General features: G+C 55.5%; 8 protein-coding genes across 8 annotated transcripts; 7 read left to right on the top strand and 1 right to left on the bottom strand.

Annotated features, from left to right (window-relative positions):
* Positions 1-2934: 2934 nt before the first annotated feature.
* L226DRAFT_467330 (WD40 repeat-like protein) lies at positions 2935-4018 on the top strand (the record flags this gene model as incomplete). The annotated part of the gene is made up of 5 exons (XM_067676049.1): positions 2935-3204; positions 3262-3385; positions 3438-3585; positions 3641-3700; positions 3751-4018. The coding sequence occupies 5 exons, from the start codon at positions 2935-2937 to the stop codon at positions 4016-4018; spliced, it is 870 nt and encodes a 289-aa protein (XP_067532756.1).
* Positions 4019-6935: 2917 nt separating this feature from the next.
* On the top strand, positions 6936-8070 carry L226DRAFT_573251 (uncharacterized protein; the record flags this gene model as incomplete). The annotated part of the gene is made up of 3 exons (XM_067684819.1): positions 6936-6959; positions 7021-7469; positions 7524-8070. The coding sequence occupies 3 exons, from the start codon at positions 6936-6938 to the stop codon at positions 8068-8070; spliced, it is 1020 nt and encodes a 339-aa protein (XP_067532755.1).
* A 2547-nt stretch (positions 8071-10617) lies between these two features.
* On the bottom strand, positions 10618-11481 carry L226DRAFT_524795 (uncharacterized protein; the record flags this gene model as incomplete). The annotated part of the gene is made up of 4 exons (XM_067678914.1): positions 10618-10827; positions 10892-10956; positions 11007-11250; positions 11416-11481. The coding sequence occupies 4 exons, from the start codon at positions 11479-11481 to the stop codon at positions 10618-10620; spliced, it is 585 nt and encodes a 194-aa protein (XP_067532754.1).
* A 755-nt stretch (positions 11482-12236) lies between these two features.
* Positions 12237-12572, top strand: L226DRAFT_431680 (uncharacterized protein; the record flags this gene model as incomplete). Its single annotated transcript, XM_067674708.1, has 1 exon — positions 12237-12572. A coding segment is annotated over one exon (336 nt), but the record flags the coding sequence as incomplete, so codon positions are not given.
* A 2511-nt stretch (positions 12573-15083) lies between these two features.
* On the top strand, positions 15084-18463 carry L226DRAFT_467446 (uncharacterized protein; the record flags this gene model as incomplete). The annotated part of the gene is made up of 3 exons (XM_067676062.1): positions 15084-15563; positions 15977-16358; positions 16422-18463. 3 exons carry the CDS (start codon positions 15084-15086, stop codon positions 18461-18463), a joined length of 2904 nt encoding a protein of 967 aa, XP_067532752.1.
* A 554-nt stretch (positions 18464-19017) lies between these two features.
* On the top strand, positions 19018-20176 carry L226DRAFT_573248 (uncharacterized protein; the record flags this gene model as incomplete). The annotated part of the gene is made up of 5 exons (XM_067684818.1): positions 19018-19032; positions 19099-19725; positions 19781-19891; positions 19950-20092; positions 20164-20176. 5 exons carry the CDS (start codon positions 19018-19020, stop codon positions 20174-20176), a joined length of 909 nt encoding a protein of 302 aa, XP_067532751.1.
* Positions 20177-20514: 338 nt separating this feature from the next.
* L226DRAFT_573247 (uncharacterized protein) lies at positions 20515-21723 on the top strand (the record flags this gene model as incomplete). Its single annotated transcript, XM_067684817.1, has 5 exons — positions 20515-20814; positions 20876-20978; positions 21031-21332; positions 21399-21461; positions 21514-21723. 5 exons carry the CDS (start codon positions 20515-20517, stop codon positions 21721-21723), a joined length of 978 nt encoding a protein of 325 aa, XP_067532750.1.
* Positions 21724-24322: 2599 nt separating this feature from the next.
* Positions 24323-26079, top strand: L226DRAFT_467294 (uncharacterized protein; the record flags this gene model as incomplete). The annotated part of the gene is made up of 3 exons (XM_067676042.1): positions 24323-24598; positions 24653-25247; positions 25301-26079. 3 exons carry the CDS (start codon positions 24323-24325, stop codon positions 26077-26079), a joined length of 1650 nt encoding a protein of 549 aa, XP_067532749.1.
* Between the last annotated feature and the right edge of the window lie 371 nt (positions 26080-26450).

Here is a 26450-nt window from a genome sequence, read left to right as displayed (position 1 = left end):
TCGGTCCTTTGCTCGAATCTCGGCCCAGTCCTGCATCACCTTCTGCACTGCCTCGGTGCGTTGTGCAAGCGCGTTCGAAGTTGAGCGTTGATCATGCCCTCGCGTAGCTCGTGGAGCATTGGTCTGCTCTTGCTGTTGACGTTGTCGCGTCCTGTCCGCTTGGCGTCTCGTCTTCTCCTCCTCTGCCCTCCGCTCCTGTTCCGCACGTCGCTTCGCTTGTGCCTCCCATATGGGTCTATCCTTCTCCAGCTCTGCCATCTTCCGACGCGACTCTTCAAGCTGTTGCAGGCGCACGGCTTCTGAGTCTTCTGCGGGGTCCACTTCCATGTCATCTGGATCCGACTCTGCATTGCTGGTGAACGGCTGAGGATGGGCTGTCCCAGCGTTGCTGGTGGCTGGCTGAGACGTCCCTTCCTCGGCAGTATTGGTAGTAGGCTGGGGTGACTCTTCGGCATTACTGAAGGTCGGCCGGAGCAACTCTGCCTCTACCTCACCGTCACTGGCCGTTTGAGATGGCTCTCTGTCGTAGCTTGCCTCGAAAGGCCCAGCTACATAGCACCATCAACACGTCGGTTACAAAAGCACATCACGTCCAGCTAGACTCACCCATAGAACGAAATTGAGGCGCGAACAGTTCCTCCCAGAACTTCTGGTTGCGCTCCACTTCCTGTCCGTGCGAACGGGATCGCATCCACGCCTCTCTCATTCTTACTCGTTCAGCGTGTGGTTTTGGCACCCTAGCCTTGATCAGAGGTGAGCTGACCCGTCTGTGTTTGCCAGTATGAGGATTATGACTGTCCTCATCCAATTCTTCATCGTCGCGCGGCCCTGGCAATGATCTATTAGATTTCGTAGTCACGACGAGCTGCCGATCGCTTGGCACTTACTCGCAGGCCGGGCGCGGTTGTCTGGTGAGTATCCTTCGTTATTGTACCCGGATGCCATACTTTCGTTCATGTCTATATCGACGACTTCTGGTGCGCGCGGATGCGCATGAGGTGAAGCTGCCTGGGAAGTCGCATCCACCATATTCTCATCGACGTCGTGATGCTCAGCTCGTGGAACAACTTGAGGAGGAGGATGAGTTCCACATGACATGTTTCCGCTTCCACCGCTACTGCTCGAGGAGGGTGCAACATCATCCATCTCCACGTCTCCACGTTCGCAGCGATTAACTGTAGGATGTGAACCAGAGCCCGGCTCAGTGCATGGGTCTGACGGGTATGTAGCAGTTCTCCCATGAGTTCCCTCCGGGCTTGAACCTGGGCCTGCGGAAGAGTATACAGGAGAGCATGTGGGTGGTCGCTGGTTGGGTCCATTTGACACCGGAATGTCAGCCGGGAAGCTACCAGGCTGGGTGGGGTCCTCGGACGTGTTATCGGCCGTGCTCTCACCCTGAACATCGTCGGCGTGCAAAGATTGAACCGCAGGAGAGTGAACAGGAGCTTGTTGGTTGGCGTCATTCGATCTTGGGGCGTCCGAGAAGCTACCGGAGGTGTTATTGATCGCACATCTCCCCCCGACCTCTTCAGAGGAAGTACAGGGTGGCGTAGTTGCTGGCGCTTGACTGGGAACCTCCGTCATCGAGGCCCCCGTTACGCCGTCCGCGTCTAGGCACTGGGTCGATGCGGGCGTGCTAGCGTTGTCGCTAGACGTCGCTGAAGGGACTTCCATTGTGACCTGAGCACTGAGCGGGTTCGAGGTTGATCCGTTAGGCTTGTCGCAGCACGGTGCTGAAGAGGGAGTCTTGGTGATGCCCTCAGCGGTGAGTGGGGTTGGCGAGGCCGATGGCATGGCGTTCTCGCAAGGCGGAGTTGAGGGCCTCCCTCGTGTATGCTGTGCGCTGCTGTTACCAGTCCTGTTCGCGGTAGCATCCGGAGTTGACTCCGTCTGAAGCGGTAGATCATGATGCGACGCCTGGGAGCCGTTCACCGATTCCTGCTGGCTCATGCTCGCGGTGTGAGTATCGCGATGTACATCGTTCATGATCACGTCATCGCTGGGAGTCCTCTCGACGTTGGGCTCCTGTGTTGAGGTCGTTCCAGAGCTCCCTTCTCTGCCCCCTGAGCCGGACTCCGACTCCTCCTGGGATGATCCGCAAGTCTTCTTCCGAGTATGCTCCTCCTTCTCAGCCGATGCGCATCGCTTGTTGTTCTGGTTCTGAACATTCTCTTCTTCTGGAACTCTGCGTGAGATGATGGGGTGTTGTGGAGGGGCGGGGATGTAGCATCGATAAGCAGGGTCTAGCTTGTATATGTCCCACTGATCTTGAGAGACAACCGCTAAATTTCTGCGAGCAGATGCATACACATTAGATGCGAAGTTAAGGGCGAAACAGCGCTATGTCGTACCCGCAGATTTTCACCACCCTCGGCCATTTCCCCTCATCGCGGACTCCTGGTGCATGTTCTGCAGGTAGAACGAATCGCCAGCTACTGATAGGATCCCCAGGAATTTTCTCAATTACGATGCGACGCGGATCGCCTGGACCGTCATCGGCTTGCGAGAGGTCCGTGCCACTTGTAGCGGTGAGGGAGTTGAAAGTAGCGAAGGTCAAAGTTGACCCGGGGTGACGGAGGAGTCTCTTGGGCTGGTTGTGATCCAGCTGACCGGGTTTGGAACCGCCGATAGCTCTAAAGCGCGACTTCTGAGGGGGTTTGACTTGCATGTTTCGAGTTGTCAGAGTCTGTGTGGCCGTTCGCGCTGAGCATCCACGCCCGGAAGGCTGCATAAACATATCATAGTCTCCCTTGGCTGTGTCTTGAACAAAGCACCATATCAAAGGCGGGAAGGAGCCACTGCGGCGACGGAGCCCAGGGCGCGGGCCTCGTGGTTGGGCGCGACTCGAGACGCACGCGCCACTTGTTGCCTCGTTCTCCTTGTTTCCTCCCACTACCAGCCACCTCCACTATCCTGCGACACACAGGTCTACCCATGGGTAAGAGACGGTACGAAGAAGTATGCCGGCTATCCAATGGCCACTCTCAAGGTATCACAGCGGTGGCATTTAGCGCCCAAGGAACCTATCTCGCCACCTCTGGGTTGGACGGCAAAGTCTGCATTTGGCTGGTTGAGAATGGAACTCTTCTCATTGCATACTGTGGGAAGAGCCCTATTTTGTCGCTCGCATGGATGCCATACCGTGAGGACGCCTTGTTGTGCGGAGGCAAGGATGGCAATATAGCATTGCTCACTGTGACGCCTGTGCGTGACTTTGCGACTTATTCACATCGCCTTCAGCAGCCTCATTCCATCCTACAGAATGCTGTTTACGTTAATGGATTCTATGCTCATCGATACCCAGTGGAATGCCTCGCCATCGAGAGCGACTGTGTCGCATCCGGAGCGCACCGGGAGCTCAAGGTTTGGCGGTGGCGAAGCTCTGGTAAGCCCCCCCCCTCTCTGACTCAGAACATCTCACTGATTACTTGGAGCAGCTCGTCGCTTTGTACGCGAACGAACACTTCCGGAACCCCCGAAGAGCTCTCATAATGAGTACAAGGAGATCATTATCACTAGCCTGCATTGGTCGACGTCTCAGACCCTATCAACGCTTCTCGTGTCGTACCTTCATCATGGCATCCAGTAATTGCATGAACTTATCTTCTAGTGTTATTTTCGCTGACTAGACTGTGTACAGTATTTTTCAGGCCGGAAATAGCTGGATGCGCGTGCGGACCATCCCGCTGCAGTGCATGATGTCAGTAGTTTCCTACTTTAATGATCGTACACCTAAATGATATGTCTCAGCGCTGGCACAAGTATCAGCAACTTGGGAAACATAGCCGTCTCGAACCTAGTGAGCGGTTTTGATGTCTACAGGATGGACACTGAAGTCCCTGTGGGCCTCTTCGATCACGCCGTCGGAGAACCGTACCCCACGCCTGTACACTTCATCCATGGGGGTCACGCACTGGTTGGTGGCAGCTCTGTGGGTCAGATCGACATTTGGGACCTGAGAGCCGGGAAGATGTGTACACTTTCCGTTCCCAGTACGTCCTCGGGTTGGGGACGTTGATCACAATCTGATTGACTCGCGATTTCGCAGAGCGCGCCAAAGTTCTCGCCCTAGATGTACGTGGATCTATTAGCGGCATTATTGTCTCCACTAATCTGACTTTGTACGCAGTCTCATTATAAGCCCAGTGCCACCGCTGCAGGTTATCGCTTCTACATTGCGGCGGGTATCATGAACGAGAGCACGGCGTCTTCATGTGTGGTTTGGCGTGCCGAAGCCGGTAAGCACTTAGTAGATCGAGAGCTGATTGGATGCTCATGCTGGTGGTCAACAGGCCCTGAAGACCCGGAGCTCTTCGAAGAGGCCGATAATGTCGAAGATGAGGATGAGGTGGTGCGTTCAGGTTCGACGTCTGTGAGTCTCAACCATCTCTATTCGCTTGGTTATAGACCAATTTCGTGCCTCAGTACTGCACCAAGATGGCCTTCGCCACCCTCATTGTGCTCGTAGTAGCTGTTATTCTCGGGTTGACCGGGGAACAGTAAACGAGTACATCACTCGCTTCACCACAAGCACATTTATGGGGTAGCTACGCAATGAACGAGACGACGGTGTGGAGCACGTTGTAATGTATGGGAGGAAACGCATGGATAGCGCGACGAGTTGTGCGCGCGGTCGTTTCATAGCCAGTTCGTAGGGCTTGTACAGATAGAATGGGCCCGACAGGACTAAACAGTTTTACGATGTTCAGCGACCCAACTCGCAGGAGACACAGAATTGAACTCACCGTCAGCGCACGCCGATCCACCAGAGATCCCCTTTCCACAATAACGCGCCCACTCCAGAGCTTATCCTCGAGTTGTCCGACAGCAGCACCCTTCCGGAAGTCTGGCGCGACTCCGGAGCTCGCGCCTTCGTCCCGCGCGCGGGATCAAGGGACTTCGCGATGTTGAACTTGCAGGCGTCACCGATGTTCTCATTAAGGAGTCGCGACGACGTGGAAAGCAAGGATAGGCTAGGAGCGAAGGATGAGGAGAGGGAAAGTTGGGAGGGCGTTAGGGACCGTGAGAGAGACCCGTGAGAAACGCGCTACGGTGGCGGTAAGAGGGCCGAGGAGCACGGTGCTGCATGCCTCTCAGACTCGTCCCTAGCCTGTCTTCAACCGCGCTCGCCGCTGTGCAGAGAACGTCCGAGCGACTAGGAAAGCTTTCCATGGGACCCTTCTTCCGTTCACCCCAGCGGTACGGTGCTACCGCGGGTCGCCGCTGGTGACAACAGCCGCACAACTCCAGATGGCCGTCCGACATAGTCTCTTCCTCGTCCAGTGCAGCCAAGGTTCTCTGGACCTAGCCGTTCTAGTGCATTGTGTTGACGAGCATTCGCACGTGGTAGAGTGTTGAGGGTCGCGTTGCTTGACGCAGGCTGACAATCCGTCTTTGTCCTTTTGTCCAGATATGTGCCGTCTGCCGCTCACTCCGCCTTTCACTCAACACCACATCACGACTTCCTCCCAGATTCACCGAGAACCTCAAACCCATGGCTGTGTACGAGTACGTCGGCCTTCTTCTACCACTGGTGTTGTACTCTACTCACTATTGTTCGCTGCAGGAGAGGAAAGGTCTTGTTTCACCTCAAGGATACCATCGTCAGTGGCACCTGGTTCACTGGAGCAGTCGTCGCGAGCGTCAAGATCGTCGAATGTGATCCCATTACGAGTGAGTGACGCTTCTCATACACCAACTCCGACACGCGCTGAAGCCAGTACTTGTTCATAGGCATTCTCTTGGTCATCCCCTCGGTAGACAGGGAGAACCCTGCACTCACGGAGCCTGTGATCATCGACCACATCACTATTAACAACAGGACGGAGCTCAAACCTGATCAAGTACGTACATTCAGTGACGCTCTCGGGTCATCACTGACACCCGGACTCATATAGCGTATCCGCTTGGTCGAGCTTAGCGAATACCCTCACATGGGCCATGACGACTTGCCTCCATCATTCACCCTCACGGTGCACCTGGGTTGCTCCGTTGTCTTCTGGGCCTTCATGGCTGCATATGCAAGCGCCATGTCCAGGTACTACGACCATCAATTTGCGGTCGAAGACCTCGTCAACTCCATGATCAACGAGGATACCGACGACGACGATGAAGACAACGATACAGAGGGCAACAGCGGCGGCATGGAGGTCAATGCCGAGCCTCACACGACCAGTGTGTAAGTCACGTCACTCTGCGTGGTATGGGGATGTTAGGGCGCGCGCAGTGGTGGGGTGCCGCTCAGCGTGGGATGGCGCGGGCATGGCGCGGCGGCTTGGTACGAGGAGATGTCGTGCAGGGCAGGCGCATGGGACGGTGGTGTCGTTCGGCACTGCTCAGTAGCACGTTGTCTGTCGGCCCAGGCTCTATGATCTGGATGTCGGTCGGGCTACTCGGAGCGTCGGGCGGGGTGTTCGTACATAGAAAGTTTGTCTGGAGCTAATGCATGCATTGTGTTCCCCAAATGGACGATTGTCGAGGGAGATACATTCCGATCCGTTCGGACTTCAGGCCCTTCGGACCGGCAATGGGCCGCGACATTGGCAGGCGTGCGCGCGGGCGCCGCATGGCAACGGGCGTTCCCTCCTCCTTCACCACCCATATGCTATCTGCTTCACTCTGTACCTACCTCAGGCTTGTGATCCATCCTATACTACGGGTTCGATGGCACGATGAAATTGGATAGGGATGACTGGTGCTGGCTTGTACTGCACACACGGGAAGACGATATGGCTGATTTCTGGAGGATCCTAGGTCAAGATGGCTGCCAGACGGTGCTAAGGTAAGCTTTCGTCTTTGTTGCTGCCGATTGCTTTGTCTCGCTTCGGAAGAAGCCGCTAGCAAGCTTCATAGGCGTCAATTGCGGTGGCCATCATCCGTACCTTCGACCTGTAGCCTCCCCCCGCGCCACACAACTCTCAAGTCGACTTCACGCCATGCCTTCCGTTGTAGGCCACCAGGTACGCTGTTCAGGACTTTATTGCAAGCATCTATCTCATCTATATTCATATGGTGTTATAGCTCAATATCGCCCGTCGTGCCAGTCCGATCCGTCTCTCTGTCTGGGTCGCAGCGTCGCTGGCTATCTGTCTCTCGTTCTACTTTGTTGGACGAGCAGCAGATGACAGTGTGGCTGCCGCTATTCTCCCGCCTCACACGCACAACCACATCGAGGACTCGAAAGTTACCCTTACACCGCTCGACCAGGACATCGACTTCCCTGCCCTAGCCCAGATCCAAGGTGCCACTCTCGCCGAGCTTCTTCAGAAAGGCGCACAGGGTGCAGACCTCGCGTTCCATCTTCGAGATGTTGCCGACGGTGTCAAAGACCTGACGATCGCCGTCCTCGGGAGTAACCTCACCACCAGGGCCTCGATCGCAGACGCCCTCGTAGACTACGCCGTGGACGCCAAAGCAGCTGCGCGCGCCCTCCGCATGATATCCTCACGCATAGCCACTATGTTTGACGAGTAAGTTGCAAAGCACTTTAGTGTCTTGTTGCCTTAGGCTCATTCATCCCTCAGTATGGAGACTATCAACACGTATGCCTTGCATTCTTTGCGCGCGTTGCATGCAGTCGAACTGGCTGGTGTGAGTGGCGACTTCAGCACCCACCTCATGGCGCAAATCTTCAAGGTGTCAGTGCAGACGTTCTCCTCCGACATAGACGAGATTGCCACGACGAGCTCGGGGGCTCTTTATCAACTGCATCTCGCCGCTCAGCGTCTGTCCACCGTCCGAGGCACCATCTCTGCCACATTCCCTCCCCCGAGCCTTGTGGCTCGTCTCTTCCGTGGCCATCTGAACTCCTTTGTGGGCGTGGGCAAGCAGACGGCAGTCCTGCAGGATGCCGAGGACTGTCTGATCGCTTCCACGCCCTACGTTCAGAGTGTCGTATGCGTCCTCCTCCAGGTGAAGGCCGATCTAGGGGAGCTTCAGAACAGCCTTACCACGGGCAGTCGAACCGTGATGCCGGCGACGGCTATCGACCTTCAGCTTGCTAGCATCGAGCAAGTGGTTCATGACATGGTGGTGGCGAAGTGGAGGCTGAAGAATGTGGATGATCAGTAGCGTAATTACTGACAGCTGTATCATATGTATCGATCCAAAGATTGTGGCGGTAATCCGTCGGGTGTGCATTTCTTTGTAGTAGACGGGGTTGCGATCCAGCCGCCTTGCGCTTCGCGAACTCGTGCCCAGAGATAAGGGCCTTGGTGTTCTCTTTGGGATGTTTATCTGAGCCGCCCCGAAACCTTCGGCTGCCCCTCATGCCGCCCCCGGCGCCTCCCAGTCCGCGTGCCCCCTTGGCTCCGACCCCAACGTCGCGGACAGTTTGCTCGTCCTTACTCCGGTAGCCAGACTTGACGGCAAGTCCTGTTTTGTCCCCCCTCCCCCCATATGCATGGTCATTCCACTGATATATCATTTTCATGGCTAGCGGCCGGTCCTTGGCTGGCTATGCGCGCGTGCTCTTTGGCGCCTGCCGAACTTATGCCTAGTATTTAAGCGGCTTCAAGTCGTCGCAGCGTACCTCGCTGACGCGTTTGTAGCACCACGAGGTGACAATAGAAGTATCCGACTGTCGCCAACGGCCCTGGTAGAGCAACGACACGCTGTTCCCCCGCAGGCGCACGTCGCGCGATAGCTCTAAGCTCGGGTCACCCACCCCTTTCCTCTTTGCTCTTTCTCGATATCGCATACCACCGCCGAGCGTATCCATCTATCATGGCTCCCCACCGCCGTTTCAAATCTGCACGACTTCCCCGTTTGCTCCGCCGTACCATTCGCATTCGCGTATCGACCATTGCCCAATGCCCATCGCAATCGCACGAATCATCAATGCACAGCCCAAACTACGTCTCCCGTCTTCCTGTCTGCATCCTCGGTGGTGATTCGCCAGATCCTCGCATGACCGCTAATGACGCCAGCCCCCGTTCAATTCACGCCTCCCCGCCCGTAGTCATCGCATATCATCGCTCCCTGTATGTACTGCCTGCGTCTGCTGTGTAGCACTGTTACCCGAAGTGGCCTACATGTCCGGTGAGTCGTGGATCCGCGTCGTGTGTTGTCGGACCATCTTGGGCCTCAAGCGGCTCCTCAAGTATTCCCCCGGAGCGCCGAAGGAATGTGGTCTCACTCACCGCAGACGGAGTTCTCCTGGGTATCTCGGCGAGCCGCCCCTTACAAGGACATCCCCATGCGGCACCATCCCTTTGCGCCTCCCTCTCTACGCGCCACGGCCGGCCGCAACATCAGGATGGAGCTCCGATTACGACGCTAGGCTCTCTACTCTCTTATAGTTCCCACTCGACCTGGAGTCTGCACTTATGTCTGGAACACCGGGATCATCGACTGAGTTCATGACTTACCCAACTTGCGATGTCCCATCAGGCATTGTGCGCAACGCGCTGTCCGACAGAGAGCTCAGCGTGCACCGCGTAACGTCTGGCACGACGGACGCCCTTGTCGCTGCGCCAATACAAAATCCAGTAGGAGATGCGTCGAAGCTCCTGATATACGCGACCGGGCTCGTTCTGCGCACGGACCAGGGTCAGGACGAAGTCATTCAGGATCTCCACTTTGAGACGTACGTATCTCTCTAGACGTTCCTTCCGAACTCGAGGCTGAGTCAAAGCCAGAACGCCACGCCCAACCGCCTTTGTAACATCTCGCGCGTACAAGAAACCGCCCTTAGCGCCACCCGTCCCATATCAACGCATGGTTGGATGCAGTAGCCCGGTCCTTCCCCGTCCCTTGCGCACCAGTTCAATGAGTGCCCTCGTCCCGTGCTCAATCTGGGCACATGATGCCGAACGGACATCCTCAACAGCGTGTCCGCCCGATGAGTACGCATCAGCTCCCTCCGCAGATGGTCGGGTCACAGTCGAACGACCGATACCACGTACGGCGGCTAGTCTGGTACAAGTTCCGGACGCTGGTGATGTTTTCCACTCGACGCCGCTCCAAATGCCGAACGCCGCGCAGGCCATGGTTGCGAATCGCGGTACGGTGTACCTCATGGACAACGTAGGCAGCCGCCTTCCATGCCAGGCATGGTGCTTGCACCTCTTCCCGTCCCACAGTTCAAGCGAGCGTATTGGAAGATCCCGAAGCAATCACTTATCGAACATTCTGCTCTAAGGTTCGATGTACCAGCTGCACGCCCAGCTGATGTACGCGGGTTCTTACAACGTGGTGAACGAGCATCTCGTACGCGCTCTTATCTCTTCCGGAGACGCAGAAGAGCGGTGTCGCACCCCATCTGATCCAACTCGTCGAACGACATCGCGAATGTTCCCGCCCTATTACATTGAACGCGGCCGTGCTGCTCATGTTCTTCAAATTACGTTTGATCCGGCCGCCACTGGACCTGCTCTCTCGCGTCCGAGTCTCTATTTGCACCACCATCACTATATAATGTACAATTTCCTCAGTATATCTCAATTCATGTACCTCGCCACCAGTATGGCGCGCAACTGAACAAAAATAAGACCGCGCGAGGAGGAATCGAACACAGTCAGTGTAAGCAGAGCACAAAGGGCGTGGGAGGACGTGTTAACCGTTGAGCAATGAGGGATTTATTCAGTCCAGCCAATAGAAATCTATGTCGTAACAAATCTAGCTATAGAATCCTGGGATGTTGTAAGGCGGACGCTCGAGCACATCGAGCCGTTTGACGTGAAAGTAGACGCTCCGGACGACGCCCCGGCATATGGCGGCCTCCAATCGAACGACATCGTGTACGCGGAGATCCGCGAATGTGATTATTTGCGAGCCATAGCCTATGCGCTGCAGCGATAGGTACAGCTGAGGGACGATGGGGGGGTGCTGTGAGCGTCGTAGTAGTCAGCATGAAATGCGATATGGTAAACAGCTTGAAAATTGGGCTTACATGTTGTGGGGGTTCCTGATTGTTCGCATACGCCCATGCCTCGAAGAACGCCGGGATGCGTGGTTCTTGAGAGTGATAGGTTGTATCAACGGCTTGCAGGAAGGTCGTCACTCACCTATGTAAGCCCATCGACGTAGGACGTCGGCGTAAATAGGATAATCGTTGTTACGTGCCAGCTCCAGGCGAATGCAGTGGGAAGCGGGTAAGAGATGGCCATAGCCGGAGTTTGATTTGACAGACGCCACGGTGCCGACTACAACAACGGTAACTGGCTGCTCGCCGAGGCTGAGAATCCCGTTGGGCGGTGCGGGCCATGTACACGCCGAGAGGGGAAGCCGTGAGAGTGAGAAGATAGTGTCCTGCACGCAGTTGGTTTGGATAAAGCGACGGATACGGCTGCGAGAGGATGAGATACGGTGTAGAGTGTAGCATTAGAACGTATGTAGAACGTATGAGTTGGTACTGTACCTGGACGTTCGGGAGGTCATCCACGACGGACGGCATCCATTGTCGGATCTACGCACGCGTTGGACTACTACGCGACTGGGAGGGACAGTGTGTGCGCGAAGGCGGGAATGAGAAGCAGACATGATGGACGTAGTTGAGAGGAGGAAGGTAATAGAGTGGCAGTGACGAAATTGTATGACCTGAAAAGTTCCCGAGATAGGTAGTGAGATGTACAGTTGAGACTTCAAGCTTCAAGATTGCGTCGGAAAAGCTCACTGAAGCGTCACGTGCGCAAAGTCGGAAAGTGTGACACCGGACTGAGATATGTACAGTGCGACAGCCGTGTGGGGTTATGTTCGCGAGACGCCGAGCGGTTGGCGCGTGGATTTGCCAAACTCAGGCGCGGCTGCAATTGTGTTCCCGATCTGCTTACGGCACTCGTCTCTGGGCGTCAATCGGTGCCTTGACCCACATATGCTCTTCATGTTTCTTAGCATTGGTGCGCTCTTTTATTCGACGTGCTCTCCGCCATCATCTGTAACTATATGATGCCCAATTCGCGATGACATTGAAGATGGGACAGGAGAGAGGGTCCGTGGAGACAGGCGTAGATGACAGGATTGTTGGAACCACGCAAAAGCGAGGGTATGTTCGCCCCTTCTCTCTTCAGCGACAGCACCTCATGTACCAGCGTGGACTCTACAGTACCGCCGCGCCTGGAGAGCGACCGGAGCGGTCTTCACAGCCTCCAACATCTTATCCCCGACCATCGACTGCACGTCCGTCGTCTCCACGCAGACTCCATGCACCTGCTATCTCCAACCCTAACATCGTCTTGGAAGCCTCACCATCGTACGTGGAGGCAGACCCCGATGAGTTTTTGCGCCGCTTGAGGATCTCGCCCAACTTCCCCCGCGCTGCGCATGCGCGACCTGTTGCGAACGGGAGTCCCGGTAAGCTTTATAAGCCGAACACGGATCCCATCCGAAGACCAATGTCAGAAGGCGCATCAGGTTCACATTCGCCGCCCTCGATTCAACCGGGGATCCTTCAACCCGCACACCCTTCTCAGAGCATTACCGATTCCCATCGACAGCTTTTCGATCCGCAAAAGCACGACGCAGTTCTGTTCTCGACCCAGAATCGTCACCACGGAGCAACCGGGCCCTTGGGTAACTCTCCGACCACCGGACGTCCAACGCCTACCCCCAAGTCCTCCGGCGACTGGGTATCCGTATTCTCCACGTCTTCTGCCTTGTACGCTCACAGCACTATCTCATCCACCTTCACTTTTCCTCCGCCGACTCTTCCTCCGCGCCTTCCGCTCTCTTCGACTCTCCAAATTCCGTCTAACGCCGATGCCTTCTCTGGCAATCTGAAGGAGGCGTACCGTACGATTAGCAACCTCGAGATCCGACCCCCGGACAACGAACGTGAACGTGAACACGCCAATGATAGTGAGCGCAACGCCCAGCGGGTAGGCATCCTCATCAAGGGCCGGCCCGGTAGTTCTGGCACGTCGAGAGACGCCGCAACGGAGGAGGGTGAATCTGAACTATGGAGGAAGTTCGTCACGGAGCACCAACTGTACGTGACTGTTCATTTTCAATGCGACGTTTACTGATTGATCTCGTCAGGCTTGCTGAAAGCATCCGCGAGATGCTCTGGCCCCACAGTACCTGCGTTCCTGAAGAACATTCCGCAGAAGTACAACCTCATCATCCGTCTTTGGTCACACGTATTCTACCACTTGCTTGATTCTTTGGGACACGCAGCACGGCCACCCACCAGTTCACCGGTTGCGTTGGAGTATCTGACATGGTACGCTAGCCGCTCTACCTCCGTGCACACCGACAATATTGTTGCGCGTTTCTTGAATCGACGACAATCCTCAGTCCTCACGAGCAGACGAGCAGATATGGCAGTTGGCTTGGGCGCTATCGCTGGTGCTGCCGTTCACCAGATACACAACATCCCCGCCGTCGGCCAGGAGGCTGCTCGCCTCACGGAGCGCGACCCGGACAAGGAGTGTTGGCGACGGGTCGTGAAGGACTAGTTTGGGCGGGGCCTTGCGATCACGCCGAATTCGGGCAAGCTGCGGCTTCATCTCGGATTGCTGTGCGGCGAGAAGGACGAGGACCTCGATGGCGTACACCACTTCGTGGAGAGGTATGTATTTAGTATTTGTATTCAACTTGTGCTAACGCTACGGACTGCATGCATGGTCATGGTCGCTCTGCACCCCTTCTTTACTGCGCGGGAGTCTGTCCTCGGCATGTGGTTACCACTCGCGCAGGCACGCCGGTAGGCACCCGATGCTCGTCTCACAGATACGGGATGCCTTTCACGAACATTCAACTGGACGATTTCAAGCGTGTCCTCGAGCGCTTCCAGGAGAAGTGGCACAATGGTGGGTGGTGAGTCTTCTAATTGTATGATGCATTCCCGCATCCCGAAGTCTGACGATTCTCTTGCAGAAGATGAACAAATTGAGGAGCGGGAGTGGCTCACGATGACGCTCATCAACATTGGTTCGCTACTCGAGTATGGCCGCCCTACCGCTGTGCCGTGTCACGGGGATCGAGCGCGCAGTATCGATGCCCCCGAATTAGGCCCTATACTCCCCATTAGTGTCGCCGCTGGCAACATCAAGGTCCTGATGGCGAAGCGTCTCCACGGCCATAGCTCCAAGATGGAGGTGGACGCTAAGAGGTCGATGAGAGTGCGGCTGATGCCGCCTCTCCGATGTCACAGAAGCGTGACGTCTAGGAGATGCAGCAAGTACGCATCCCCAGGTAAATGCGTACAACACGGTTATCCTCATCTTCCTTGCAACGGTCGTCGACCTCTCCGGGCGTAGGCGGCTAGAGGAGGTGATTCTGTGGGACAGACGGCGATGATTTCTCGCGAACATCCCTCCCTGCGACATGTTTCCTCAGCACGAGAACATCAGGGCGAAGCAGGAGAGGGTTTCGGCGGTGCTTGACGAGGGAGTGGGAGTGCGGGCTATCGATACAAAGATCGTTACTGCATCAGTGCGAAGGAGTACCGAGGGTGTCTCGCTGTTGGGCTTGCGTTGACCTGCGGCTCTGTTCCATCGTCAGACTATAACTGCAGTATAGGATATATCCTGATTCCTAGTGCGTCGGAGAGGACGGTTGGATAGACGCTGAGCCAGGCCCGAGCGGCACGGTCCGGCGGCTACACAGTCGCTGAGCGCAACGGATATACTGGGGTGGGGCAATCCAAGGGGCGGTTCTCAAGGCGCGCGTCCGTGGGAGGAATGGCTAGGCGAACACTACGCATCCGACCGTCCAAATCGAGTGCCCGCTTAGAGCAAGTCTCTTCTGCCGGTGGCTGCAGGATGGTCGGACATTGTCGAGCCTCTCCTGCTCTCTGCCCTCCGTGATTTGTCCCCAAACTTCACAGATAGGGTCGGATTCAGTTGATAATTCGGTTCTCCACGCTGTTTTCGCGGTCTGCAGCTTTGTGAAGTTACACATGTGAAGAGATGCTGAGATGTAGCGAGAACAGAGGACTGTCTCTACTAAAGCGCATGAAGAAAATGTGGGTATCGTAGCTCAGAATGTGTGCGCAAAGTTTGGAGAGATTCGTTCAAGCGGGAGTGGCAGTATCCACCAAGTAGTGCCGGGTGTACGAGACGAGGGCGCTACCAGTAATGCGATTAGCGCCAGTGTGCCGCTCTGTAGGACTTCAGCACGAAGCTTGCTCGCAACAAGGCATTATGGCTCGTTCTCCTGCACAAAAAGCACAGCTGGCGAAAAATCATGCTAGGCTACGTGGCGGCCTTGATTCCTCCCCAGACCGCCCATGTACAAGTGCTCAGAAGTGCAGAAACAAGGAGAATGTACATCCTACCACTCCCCCTACCCCTACTCGGCGATCCCAGCGAAGTCCTTCGATTCCATTGGCAACCATCAAACACAGGGCAGATAGCTCTCCATCTGGGGTGACTGCAGCATCTGGCAGTACTAGTCTTGGGTCTGGGCTGAAGTCGGCTGGGAAACTGGCACTTGCGCACAAAAGGGTCGAACTCTACCGGCATGAGCTCGAGAAGGGAAGACGGCGAGAGCGACGGATCCGGAAGGACAAGGAGGCCTTGAAGAACGAGCTGCGGAATCTCCAGGGAGTCGTGGATGCTCTGAAGGCAACTGCAGATGAGCTACAGAGGCAGGTTGCAGTTGCGGAGGAGGCAGCTGCTACTGTGCAGGCAGCGTACTTGGCCCAGACCTCATACCTAACTGCAACAGCTGCGGAGCTGTCGCGGTACCAGGAGTCGACGGACAGGAGAGTACAAGAGCTCGAAGTCGAGCTTGCTGCAGAGCAGCATGCCGTCAAAATGAGTACTGACGCAGCTGCCACTGGCGTACATACCAAGATGGAGTCGATCCTGATTGAGGCACAACAATTTGCGTCTGCAACCCTCATTGCGTTGGCTGCTGAGAGAGCTGAACAACGCGAGAGGGACCAGCGTAAATGTGACTATGTGCAATCTGAAGTTGGGCGTGAGTACCAGTGTGACTGCCTTCTATTTATTGTGATCCACTGACCTGATAAGAAACAGGGCTATCATCTGACTTGGGTGACTCCGTACGGGTGCTAGACCGCGCACGTCAGGATTTATCCGAGAGCCAACGGGAGATCCGCCTCATCAAGAAGCAGAACCTTCTTCTGCGCAGGCAGGTCGCACGTTTTCCGGGGCGGCTTGCTTTAGCGGCGGAGCACGCAAAGAGCAAGGCACAGGCCTTGACACGCCGTCTCGAGTCATTCTCTATCAAAGAGGGTGGTGTCATCTCAGACCAGGCACGTGCAATGGTGAGGGACCTGGTCTCTCACAACGTACCTGTGAACAGTATCAACGGTGTCATTGGGGCCGTGGCCAAGGGAATCGGAGTCGAGTTGCGGGGTGGCTTGCACAAGCGGTCAGTCAGTCAGATTGTCCTCGAGGGCGATGAGGCATCAAAATGGCAGTATGTTGAGGAAGCTGATGCATCTGACGGTATGTGCCGTTCATAAGTATTCTATCACTACTAAGTAGTGAATCTCTGGCCATACCTGTCAGGTGTCACTCTTAGCGGCGACGGGACTTCCCACTTGAACCTCCAGTATGAAGCGCGTAACAGCATCTTCAATACCGGGGACACGCACGAGAGGCGCTTCGTGGGGATCGAGTCAGCTCCTAATCATACAAGTGAACAGCAGTTAGTCGGATGGGAGGACATCATCACAGAGTTCTACGACGCGTACAACTCTAGCCCTCGAGGGCGACATCGACATCTTGATCCCCGGGACTTCATTCGAAGTCTTGTCAGAATGATGACCGACCACGCTGAGGACCAGAAGAAGTTGCAACGCCTGATGGCCGCATGGAAGCACCGCAGTGACAGGGAAGTGCGCGGTGAGAGAGCGGCAATGCTGCTCCTTGGCGAGGAGCTGGCTGCACTTCTCTGGGAGGAGACCGCTCGGGTCATCCAGAAGGTTGGCGGAGACGAGGCTTGGCAGGGCCTGGGGCAAAGCGAGCGGAAGGCCTGGGAGAAGACGATCAGGGATACAGTTATTCAAAAACTCGGTCAAGACGAGTACGATGCCTTACCGGAGGCGGAGAAGCGGAGCGCGGGGCTCTTCGTCAGTGCCTATTGCTGCATGCACAAGGAGCTTAACGCAGTGAAGGGCGGGAGCAAAGCGATGAGCGCGGGATGGGTGAGGCGCGGACTCCCTCCACCTATACTCCTCATGAACCGCGACAACGAGGCGGCAGCAGAGGGCGGATCATCGGAGGCGCATGACCGCGCAGTCGAGGTCTCTGAAGGGGGTGGTGTCAAGCTCGCCAGCCTTGCGGGCGCACTGTTCAAACACAAAGACGACAAGAAAGGTCAGCAGGATTCATATCGGATCTTCTTCGAAGCCCTCGGCATCTCCGTCCGCTTTCCTGACACCAGTAACACCCGCTATCAATCTCACTGTGAGGCAGCGGCAGAGCTCCTTGTCCATCTTGAGCTCTACATCGAGTTCCTCGAGTTCATGCGAGATAAGAAGACGAAACGTACCTTCAATCACATGGAACAGAACATCTACAATGCACTCCGTGACGACTCAACCTTGACAGATCTCTGTGTCCTAACGCTGTACGCTCAAGCTATCAGTCACCCCTATCTTCGAGAAGTGCGCGGACCTACCGCAGCGTCGTCAAACCACCTTGACCTCGGTCCCCTGCATGACCGCCTGTTGCTTCACATACAGTCCATCATCGACAATCCGTCCCTCCTCCTTGCCCCTGATGCCTCGTACACCACGGGAGCCCTCGACGGACTTCCCTGGGAGCGCCCTGAGGCCTTCTACGCGGTCCTCCGGATTGCGCCTAGGTTGCCACACCTCGAAGTCATGCTTATCGACTTCTTCACGGGTGCAAAGGGTACCTGGTCACGCTTCCTGCCGGAGTTCATACCTGGCGGAGTGGTCAGTACCCTCACAGTTTTCGAGAAGCGCCGCGCCTACATGCATACCACGAACGATGTCAATGAGGGCGAGCTCGGATCGCTCCGGGTCACATTAAGACGGGCACCTAGAATGACGCTCCATCAGTACAATGCTCGGCGGCGGTACAAAATCAACAAGACAGGACGCTACATAGAACAGCATCTCACTGCACTGGAGCGGAAGTACCTCCGCAAAAAGGCCAGGAGAGTTGACGCGGGTGGGCTGGAGAAGAAGCGCAAGATGGCACAAGCGGAGGCGGATAGGAAGACGGTGGAAGGAAAGCGCAAGAAGGACGAGGAAAAGGCAGCAAAAGCGAAGGAGAAAAAGGACGTACTAGATGCACTTGCCCCACTCAGCGACACCTCAGACTTGTCGCAGCTCACGGTCCCGGTTCTCGACCTTCATCTTGACTGGCATCGTCAGTTTGATCGGGAAGTCCCTTTGAAGACCAACCTACCCCGCCGCAATGTGAAGGTTGAGGCTCTTGCAGCCGCGATCCAGAGGCGTCGCGACAAACCTCTTGCGTCTCCCGGTGACCTGGGACCCCGGACGATGTTGAGGGAAAGAGGACAAGCAGAGATTGATGGGGAGAAGTTGAAGAGTGCCGGCGACTCGCTCATGTCGTAATATACGGTTGGCTTGGGCTGTGAAGTGTCTCGGACAGCCCCGGCAGCTTCTCTTGACATTGTGACGACTTATTCTTCAGAATCTTCTTGACGGAGGACCCTCGATTGACCTCAGAGAGCTCGACCATTGCTCGACCACTACGCGAGCATGTCTAGGCCGCATAGATGTGATCGGCGCACAAATTCGGAAGGAGATCTCTCGGATGTCATTTGGCATGATTACATAAGCCGTACATTTCTTTTCGCAGAGTTGCCCCACCCCAGATATACTCCGTCTTCCCTTCCTCCTCATCACTGTCGATTCCCGTATTCTCCTGCCTCTGTATATCAGGTCTCTACATTCAATGCCACATGTTCCTATTGGCCATCGTCATGCTCTCCACTTCGAATTAGGCAACTTGCAGGTCAAAGGGCACTTGTCAATCAGACAATGTGTTCATTGTAGCCCCAGGCAGGCGGCATTGCTGGTGGCGTCGGTGAGTACTCCTGAACTGTATCATCCCCATCGGAGCACCGTTCTGTACGCAACACAGTCTTCAACACTATATTCATACCATGAACGAGCCGAAGGTCAGTTCGACATGCCGTCTTATCGAGAGGTTGAGACCTATCACTCATCCCGGCCAATCCTCCCAGCCCACCATTTTGATGTCGTCGTTGGATGATATTCACGGCTTCCTGGACGATGCTCATCGCGATCCCGCCATTGCAGCTGCAGTAACTGACCTCATCGTGGACATGACGACCATGGAGGCTGCTCCTCTCTACATGTTGCACCAGTCCTTATCCATTGTCCCCAACCTTGTCGACCTCATTCTTCTCCTGCCACCCGGTGTCCCTGAGGACTTCCTTGACGGATTCTCCTACCATGCCTTGAGGCTGTTCAAAACCAATATCCCGCACCGTTGTCTTTCGTCGTTCATGGAGAGCCATCCCACGCTGACAACGTTATGCTTGGACTCATGCGAATGCGCTGAACCAGTGTGTCCTCTGTGCACCCGAGACTTCAATGCGATCGTGACGTTGGAATGTCCTCTTGGATGTCTCCACAAGAACCCCTGCCACAACTTGGTTCGTTTAACCGCTGGGCAGCGCTCGTCCACATGCGGAATACCCGCGGCATTCAAGGCATTCCCTGCAGCAGCGTCGTTGGTGTACCTGACCGTCGAGTTTCTGCCCGACGACTATGATGTCCTGCAAGGGATTGTGGGTGCGACGCCCATGCTCCGCAAGCTCAAGCTGCTTGAGCAACATCGCGTAACGGTGAGTCGCTCACGTTCATGATTGCAATACCCTCTATTCATATGTATGCATTTAGCGGCGACGTTCCCATGCCCGGCGTGCATGGAATGACTTCGCTGGCTGGTCCCGCTGTTTACTCAAGCTGCCGCACTTGGAGGAGCTCGCCCTTCGTACCGCTGCAGCATTCGTGCCTGTCCCGGCGAGTTCAGCGCACGAACGGACGGTTCTGATGAGATGGCTTTCAGGGGAGGGTCGCCGCCAACGTCAATCCAGGAGCAACCATCCTACTCTCCATCACATCCGTGTGTGGTATCGTGCTCGTGATCTCGGCAACGGGATCATCACGTATTGGTCCAGATATCACGGTGACTGGTCTAACAGTTTCGTCGTGCGTGAACCGGCACCAAACACCTTATTCTAATCATGTGAGTGGTCATCATCACTGCACCGTTTGCACAGTGCGTCTGATTAAGCCCTTTCGACCCTTCTGAAGCGCTGTTTCCTGGTAGCGGGCATTATGTTATCGTAGCGTCATAGTCACCTTTATGATCATGTTCTATCTTCCGCTTTCTCTGGCCTTCTCTCTTGAAGGATTTCATTGGTATGATGACCCGCAAAAGACGCCTTTAACGCAACAAGACATGTCGCGTCAGGAGCGTCGCTCTCTCTCTCTCTCCACCTACCTTGTCCTGCAACCACCTCGACCTGAATCTCCCCTCGTTCTCCAGTGCTACTATGAGTGCATGCTCTTCGCCCTGTTCTCTGCCGTCAGACCTGGACTGGGCAACACGGTCGATGTTGACCACAACGATGCCTCCCGAAGGCGCCTCGGAGAGTGGTCCGGACGCCACTTGTCCGGGCGAATTCGACCCTCTCGGATCTTCCCAAGTCATCGCTCACCCTGTCGGTGTGGAGGACCATGCTCTGCACGGACAGGGCCACGCACCTGGCGGGTCACCCGGTCACAAGCGACCTGAACTGTTCGAGCCGCTCTCGCCTTCTAATATCGACGAGCGTTATGAATTCACGATGGAGACTCTGGAGAAATTATACACCAACAGCATCGCGCTCCTCAAGGGTTCTCTGCGGATCTCCGTGAACCGTACCATAGTGAGCATCTATTTCTGTACTAATTGTGCGACAGACTGACAAGTTTTATCGGGGTAAATAGTTCGATGCAAACACCGCCCACATGGATGACAAGATCGCTGCGAAGCTGAACGACATTGAAGTGAACGTGCGCGCTGCAAGAAATGCCATGGCACGCGGATACAGTACGTCATCATACAATGTCGGCCCCGGCATTCCGCTGAAGGTTGCCTATAGCATCGGGGGGTAGGAAGACATTCCGCTTTGCGATGCCTCCGCCTGTCGATGCTGCAAACTGTACCGAATGGAACAGCCACGCATCAACGGCTCGTCCTTCTTCCGAGGAAGGCCAGAAGGCACTTCAACTGTTCCACAAGGAAGTCTCGCCACACCCCCCGCTACTACTGGAGAGCTCTCTCCCCAACATATTCACTCTTCCGCCGCCGTTGAGCAACTTCTACCAACAAACGACTGGAAATTCAGCCGACTCCGATGCTATCAGTGTCATTACTGCTGACGACACCACAGCTTCTTCTGCAGTGAGCACCGAACTTTGCCTCAATCAGCGGCTCGTCGACATTAGTTCCACTGACGATATACCGCAGGACAACTGCGAAGTCCCTGGGTTCGTTGGTGATAGGGATTCATCCGGATGTACTTATGAGCTGGTGCGTTCTCGTGCTCTTCGAATATGTACGGCATACTGAAACAGTTGAGTAGGAGCCTCGGAGCCTGTTCACCATGGGCTTCATCCTTCGTGCCTGCGGACTTGAGTACCAGGATGACAAGCACGGTCTGGCTCATCGTGGGAGATTGCTAGCCAGCTTGCTGCTCCTCATTGGTCTAGCAGTCTTCTTAGCGATGTACTTTGGGCAGCAGGCGCCGCACGAAGCCGATCATCCCATATGGGAGGAATGGCGGGCGTTCTAATTCTGTTCAGTTGTTCACAACGAATGCGGTGCCTCTATTATGAGCCCTTAGAGATCTGATCGTGATGCTGATGCAAGACGACCCGCGCGGCTGCACGTGAGTTTTGATGATATGTACTGACAAATTACCGCACAGGCGCATTCGGCGTCGGGATGAGAAGTTGCTCGGGCTCCTCACCGTCTATCCTGAGTTGCTCCTCCCCCTCTATCCTGATTTGCTTCACTGTCTATCCTTCTCCTCAGACCACGCACTTGACATGGGCGTATGTCTCTGTGAGGTTTGCGCCAGACTGCAGTACAAGGATGACTTCGGAACGATCCGCCCTGGCCAAATCCAGAACGCCTCTACCATCCGACTTCATGCCACCCGAGACTCGCGGCGCCGCGTCGCGTCGGCCCGCCAAGTACCTCCCGCAGGTGCTAGACCTCCAGCTACTACTGCGGCTTCTACAGAGTCGCGCCCACACCCCACTTCTCAGTCTTCCGACGATGCTAGCTCCCCTCCCGAGACCGAGGATGTGCTGTCGGGAAGCACCTTTCTACTTGCTACGATGGCCGATGAAACGCAACGGGGCAAGTTCAGGCTTCCAGTACGCCATAGCGACGACTGTCAGGACGTTGAGGATGATCGTGTAGAGGTGCGTGCATGTTGAGAGCGAGTGATCAAACACTCATCTTGGGGTTGTACAAGGATCGCCTTCGTTCAGAGCCAGAGTCGGCGTGGGGTCCAAAGAATAGTAGCGAAACCCCCTAAGAAGAACCCTCCCCTCCCCAGTCCAGCGATGACGAATCTGACAGTGGTTCCGACTTTCGTTCCATCGGGTCGTTCGAGAGCAACGATGATGTATGTCTCCATCCTTCCCAGATACCTTCTACCTGCAGAACTCATGGGTATACAGTCAGATATTGCGGATCGTTTGCAAGAGCTCTCTATCCTGGACTCCAAGTTGGCTCATCGTACACGTATGGTACCGGACTACGTCAGGATCACCTTCAAGTCAGACCCGACAACCGTCTCTGACCCCCCTGCCGAACTTGATGTGAGATTTCACGGAAGTGCTGAATACTCCATCCTGTACGATTGGCTGTGCCTTAACGGGGAATACCTGAGGTCCCTGCCGCCACTCAACCACAAGGATGCGGACGGTCGTCTGCGCGGTCTTCTCCGCAAATTTGATCGTCAGGTCAGCAGGCTGGAGCGGCTACAGAAAGAGGCATGGGAGCGGGAGAAGGCACGAGTGGGGCTGAATGACCTCGAGTGTTTGACGGGTCCTCCGGTGGACAGAGCTGACTTGCGTACGTCCGTTATCCTGTTCGCATTTGTGGCGACCCTAAAATTACACTTAGCCAAGGTCAACACATTTGCGAGGGACAAACCTACCTTCCTGCTCGTGAGCTTGCTCATGGTCACTGTCCTTCATACCGTGGTGGAAGGATTCTCTCGCCGTAGTGCCGCCTTTGCTCTAGCATCGCTGAAGGTCATCCTATTCGGTGCGCTCACTTGGAGTGTGGGTTCGTCAGCTCTGTCTGGTCCGCAAAGAGCCGTAGTGGACGACATTCCCGCCGATATACGAAAGGTCATCAAGGACCTTGGTCTCGAGCCGAAAGTAATGCTTTACGCGACGTGTCCGAAGTGCTGGTCAATATATGCCCCTGATCCTACAAAACACGATGGTCCCTATCCTCGCCGTTGTACATTCGCGGAGACGAACAAGGAGCCCTGCGGTGCTCGGCTTGTCCGTAAGGATCGGCAGAAGCCAGGCCAGGGCGAGGCTCACGCGCGTATCGTGTACAAGGCGGTCCGCTCCTATCCCTACCACAGTTTCAAGGACTGGTTGACCTCTCTACTCTCGAGGGTTGGCTTGGAGCGTATCTTGGAGAAGTCATGGGACAAGAAGCCTCAGGAGGGTCAATTGTTCCACGACATCATCGACTCGCCAGCACTACGCACCTTCCGAGGGCCGGACGGAGAGACCCTCTTCTGCGTGCAGACCGATGGCGAACTGCATCTAGTCTTCAGCCTGTTCGTTGACTGGTTCAATCCGCACGGGAATAAGAAAGCAGGGAAGTCGCACTCGATCGGAGCGATCTATCTCGCCTGCATGAACCTTCCTCCCCATCTCCGTTTCCGACCCGAGAACATCTACCTCGCTGGCGTCATACCTGGCCCCAAGGAGCCGTCGCTGCACCAGCTCAACCATCTTCTCCGGCCCCTTGTTGATGAGCTCATGGTCTTGTGGCATTGCGGCATCCACGTCCCAACGACACCTGACACCCTTGTCGGACGCATCGTTCGTGTGGCTGTCATCCCGCTCGTCTGTGACCTACCCGCCTTGCGCAAGGTTGCGGGCTTCAGTGGACACGGGGCTCATCACTTCTGCTCGTTCTGCAGCCTTCTCAAATCCGACATCTCAAACACGGATCGAGAAACCTGGCCGGGCGCGAAGAGTTGGGCGGATCATCTGGAGGTTGCGCGAGCGTGGCGGGATGCAGACACAGATGCTCAGCGGAAGAAGATTGTCGATAACCACGGCTTGTGGTGGTCGGAACTTCTGCGGCTCGAGTACTGGGATCCTACGCGGTATGCCCTCGTCGACACGATGCACAATCTCTTCCTGGGAGAGTTACGACACCATTGTATGGAAGTGTTTGGAGTTGGAGTTGCGGAGAAGGGCACGAGGAATGCGGCTTGGCATACCCCGGAAGAGCAGCAGCAGAATCTCGATCGAATCCTAGCAGCGTTGAAGACCCGGGCCAAGAAGACTCTCGAGAGAATCCGGGGAGACTACATCTCGGCATTCGCTCGTTACAACAACGTCTCCTCAGGGACCGCGAAACCCGCGAAGCGTCACTGGATTAATGCCATGTTGGCATGGGTGAGTCTCCACGATTCCACGGACAAGATGGACACTAACAAGGGTGATACGAAGGTTGACACGTTGCCCGACTTCAGTTCTGTGTGTCTGCCTCCCGTACTTGACGATGAGACGGATCTTTTCCGACTTTCAACCGACGAAGTGCCGCGTAAATCCGAATACGATGTCTTCACGCGCGACATACTCCACATTGTCAGGCAAGATATCGAAGCTGCCTCTGTCCCGTCCTGGATCGAGAAGCCGCCAGCACAGTTCGGGTCCGCATCCCACGGAAAGTTAAAGGCCGACCAGTGGCGCACCGTGTGCATCATTCACTTGGTGATGACGCTGGGCCGCATCTGGGGGGACTCTTCCGCAACCAACGAAGAGCGTACGGTTCTCGACAATTTCCTGCAACTGGTGATGGCGGTGGACTTGGCCACCCGACGGTCAATGTCGCCTTCCCGTATTACTCGGTACGACAACCACATGGAGAACTACATCAAAACTCTCGTGCACACCCTCAAGCATCCTCTGGTTCCCAATCACCACCTTTCGCTGCATCTCTGGCAATGTCTCGAATTGTTCGGTCCTGTTCAGGGATGGTGGGCGTTTCCCTTTGAACAGTACAACGGTCTCCTACAAAAGGTTAGGACGAACAACAAACCCAGTACGTTGTCACAATGTCTCGTATATCGCTTGTGTATGCTCATGGGTAACTAGACGAGATGCCGTTGACGTTCATGCGATTTTTCTACATAGGATGTGCGGTTCGATGGGAGATGAGTACCTCTCAATGGCCGGCTGAACCCAGCTACTACAAGGACATGATGTCAGCGTACAACGAGGCCTTCAAGGATGTTACTCGTGGAACGCGGATGACGGACATGCTCGCAATTTCTTCCTCCGGAGCGGACGACACACATGTGTACGACGCTACGAAGCACCAGTCCCTCTCTGTGGATATTTACCACCATGTCCTACGCATCGTTCGCTCCTACAGTCAAGTTCCCTTCCAATCAGCGTATGCAGCTCACAGTCCCAACGGCATCTTCCTTCCAACCAGCGGCCAATTCGTGTCTAGCGTGACCCGGGCTGGTTTGAAGTACACGTCGGCACAGACCAGCGTCCGCGATTCCCTCATAACATTCGTTGATCCCTCCACTTCCACGGTCCGCGCAGCCCAGATCGAGGACATCTTCTATCATCGCCGTCTAGAGGCCGGCAATGTTGTTGTCGAACCGTTCCTCATCGTACGCGGATATTCGCCATTGTCAGGAGAGCACCTTCAGCACGATCCATTCCGGAAGTACGAGGACCTCAACACCACGTTATGCTACCACACATTGGAGGATTCCACATGTCTTATACGTATGCAGGACGTTGTTGCACACTTCGCGGCTCTAGTCTATACTCCACCCGACATAGGCGAAGAATGTATCATTGTGCGCTCTTTGGATAGAGTAAGTGCGAGTCGTCCTGCTTGTCCTACACAACACTGAGCTAACTACCGATCCTGGATGCAGAGTTAGTACCTCATGATCCACTTGTGTAGACGTGACACTTTACGCAACTGTGAGCAATAACTAAAGCTATCGATCCCTGACCGACGATTAGATGCAAGTGAGTTGTCTTCGCTTGTCCCTCTTCCACGACGCATCCCAAGCGGCAGTGCTGCCATATTAGCACTCTAGCGCACCGGCTCGAAGGTGATGCCGAGCCTCAGTGCACTCTGGCACCGGGGCTCGCCTGCGTGCGTCGGCCAGTGCTCCAGCGGATGACCCAGTGCGCCGACCGTTTGTGAAGCCGCAGCTCCCTTTGTCGCACCGCTGGCGAGCCTCAGTGCACTCTGGCACCGGGGCTCGCCTGCGTG

The sequence above is a fragment of the Lentinus tigrinus genome (genome assembly GCF_003813185.1).
Source record: "Lentinus tigrinus ALCF2SS1-7 unplaced genomic scaffold L226scaffold_24, whole genome shotgun sequence".
Lineage (NCBI taxonomy): Eukaryota > Fungi > Basidiomycota > Agaricomycetes > Polyporales > Polyporaceae > Lentinus > Lentinus tigrinus.
Note: the sequence above shows the minus strand (reverse complement) of the source record. Positions and strands in the feature narration are given on the sequence as shown.